Source organism: Austrofundulus limnaeus, unplaced genomic scaffold, assembly GCF_001266775.1.
Source record: "Austrofundulus limnaeus strain Quisiro unplaced genomic scaffold, Austrofundulus_limnaeus-1.0 Scaffold764, whole genome shotgun sequence".
NCBI lineage: Eukaryota > Metazoa > Chordata > Actinopteri > Cyprinodontiformes > Rivulidae > Austrofundulus > Austrofundulus limnaeus.
The window spans coordinates 115,493-118,636 of record NW_013953166.1 but is presented as its reverse complement, the minus strand read 5'-3'; the positions used below and the strand labels follow the sequence as shown (position 1 = coordinate 118,636).

Sequence of the window (3,144 nt, the reverse complement as noted above, 5' to 3'; positions counted from 1 at the left end):
TATCTTCTAATCTCTCTTTCACTCTTTCTCATTACATTTCACTTTTTTCTTTCTCTTTCTTTTTCTCCTATTTTAAAAAAAAGAACAAAGTTTTTTCTTCTTCCATGGGAGAACATGTCAAAGATGGGACCTCTGTTCTGGATATACATTTGGACTTCGATCACTGGATTCTACAGATTGGTTTGGTGGTCTCCTGGTGTTCTACAAATCAGCATCTGTGGCTTTTCATCTCCTGGCTGACTGATCAATTTGATGGGTGGCCGTGTTCTATCAGCACTTGGACATTGTGCCTTGAGCGAGCTGGACTCGGTCTGTAAGCGGTTCTATTGAGAGTCGTGGGCTGGCTGTGGTCCCTGGACTTGTCTGGCCAGATGGAATGGATCTTGGAGGAAGCTGATAGATTTGGCTCCGTGGAATTTGTCCACACCATTCGCCTGTTTGGAATCGCCACCTTGAGATGCACCAGCAGGACACTAAAGCAGWTGGAAAATTYTTTATCGTCTGCCTGTCTCTTCTGTTCCCAAAACAACTGATTACAGAATCTGGATCRCCCTGACAACGGCCTTGATCTTTTGACTAAATTCTTCCTGACTGGATATGTCGACAAGGCTCTGCCCCATACCTTCCCCCCCCTCCTCTCAACAAACAAATAAACAAATAAACTAACCATTAAGAACTTCCAAATGGYGGTCATCTCTGAGCCTCCCCACTTTGTCCCTATTAGTGGGTGGACAGGTAATCCTCACTATTAGCGAGGGACTGTCCCTAGACACTATAATTTGTCTTACAGATGAATTATTAATAAGTCTAGTAATGTCCAACATCAATCCACTCCATTCAACATGGTAAGCCAGGGTCAGAGCACCAAGGTCCCTGCCTCAGTACGCCCCTGAAAAACTCATCAAAACCCTGCAAAACCTATCCAGGTTCTGGCTTACTATTTAACGTTGTAGAGGGGACATGTGYGGGCKTACTGCCTATTAGTTTAGCAGACTGTCGTTTCCTTACTTGATTTCATTGAAGATCTGTAGCAGCAGGTCCTTGGTGTCTCCATCCTCCGGACTGTTTCCAGTGTACAGGTTGACGATGGCTCGCTCAAAGTACGGCGCCACCTTGTAGAGTGCTCGCAGTTCTATCAGATACAGGAAGTAGAGGTTCTTGAGCCGCCGGGTGCCCTCGCCCTTCGTCTCGGCCGTGTCAAAGCGCCGACGGAACTCGTGGATGTTTGGACCCCACACTGAGCGGCTCCAGCCCTCTGTCACCAAAAGAACAGTACTCATGACACAGCTCCATTTTGTTTTGCAAAGTTCAGTTTTTAGATTTCTTATAGGTTGTTGTAGTTTTTATAACATTATAACAAGAAAAGATGAACTATTAAAAAAATGACTTGGGCTCACCATGTTCTAAAAAACAACTTAAGTTTAAAAAGTGCGACTTCACTTATTTAAGAAAATGATGTTGATGGAAGTAATGGTGTGTGTATCTTAAAATAAAGCTTATACCAACAAAACACTCTATTTTGAAACCACTTGCATTTTTTTTTACTGTAAAACAGAAAAAAGTGTACATGTACATGCGCACACACCCACCCACACATGTTTGTTTTAATAATCCCGTGGGAACCGTGGTTTGACTTCCATTCATTTTTTGGTTATTTTATATCCTATCCCTGACCATTTACCCTAAAATTAACCTCACATGCACCTACCTGACCCTAACACTAACCTAAACTCTATTCAGACATTAGTCCTAAAGTTAACCCCCCAGACAAAATTAGCATCCGTACCCACATTCGATCCCCAAAAGGCTGCCTTTTTCTGGAAAATAGTTCCCACGATGTAGCAAAAATGTGCCCCCCCCACACACACCCTTGTACTTGCATCAAACTGACGACTTTGTATTGACTTCCATTCTTTTTGTAACTGTATTTATGTGTAACCCAGACATTTTCCCTAAAATTAACCATTACTGGTCTATAGTTAACCCTAACTTGAACCAGAACTAAACTCACACCAAACGTCTAAACCTAACTAGTAAAGCTGCAAACAAAATGAGGACTTTGAAGAGGTCCTCACTTTACATCAAAGACTTCACTGAAATGTGTGTGGATTCCAGTTTACACATGGTTTGATACATAGGGATTTTTTTGTGCGTACTCCATTTTCTTGATTTGACCCTGTGCCATGTTTCAGTAAGAAGTCCATGCAAGTCTGTATATGAGGCCCCTGGTCTTTACGCACTGTCAGGAGAAAATAATTCCAGTTTCCCTAYTATTACAAGTAATTAGGAAAGAAAACACAGAGGATTTACTCTTTTATACTGTCACCATTGTGGTACTGTAGTGAGTATTACATTTGGTCACTCAGCTGGGGAAGAAGAACAGGTAATTATCCAAAGACCTTTGGGAACACTTCAAAGTACACAACAGCAACCAGCTSCTGCAAAGGATCAGGCCAGCAGCTGTTCATTTATCTGATGTGGTTTGTGTACACGAAGGGATGGGGCTTGTGTGGGGGGCTGGTGGTGCTGTAATAAGGAGCTCTGAGGAGAAAAGGCTTGGTATCATTGATCTATATTACCGGATTGGACATCGCCTATAGCCGCTATAGCTAGGGACGCGCCATCATAGGAGCCATTGCTACGCATTGAGTCATGTCAACAAAACAGCAGAGTTTCAATGTGGGATGTGCGTCTATCTGTCACAAAAATATTCACAGCACCCTCATTTCTTATCTGATTTCTATAAAATAGGGTTTAAATTAAAGCTGAGAAAATTGCAGATGTGATGTGTAAAAATTATGTATTTGCTCCAGAGATAAATCTATAAGCAGTCTGGGAACTTTTCATTATATGTTTTTGCTAAAGTATTTACAGTAGAAGCCCCTTTCCAGCCTATATAATTCTAATTTTGCTTTTGTTTCCTGGTTCTTCATTCGTGCTAAAGTGACTAAAGACAAATTCCTCCAGCTAAAGATAAAGATAAGATAAATGCGGTCGGCCCCTCCATTGCTTAGCTTATGAAATGTACGGTGGAGGGAAAAAAGAAGTTAGAGGTTTTTTACTCTGATATATAATCACAAACTACAGGATATACCATATGCTGAGTGGACAGAACATCAGTACTAGTAATATCTACACAGTTCA

The 3,144-nt window shown here is 41.5% G+C and overlaps 1 protein-coding gene across 1 annotated transcript in view; it reads right to left on the bottom strand.

Annotated features, from left to right (window-relative positions):
- The window catches only part of ero1b (endoplasmic reticulum oxidoreductase 1 beta), a gene marked incomplete in the record, with an annotated part of 60,322 nt that overhangs the window by 9,241 nt on the left and 47,937 nt on the right, over positions 1-3,144 (bottom strand). Inside the window, 1 exon segment of the mRNA XM_014028449.1 lies at positions 1,009-1,255. Within this exon segment, the coding sequence (XP_013883903.1) occupies positions 1,009-1,255 (247 nt within the window).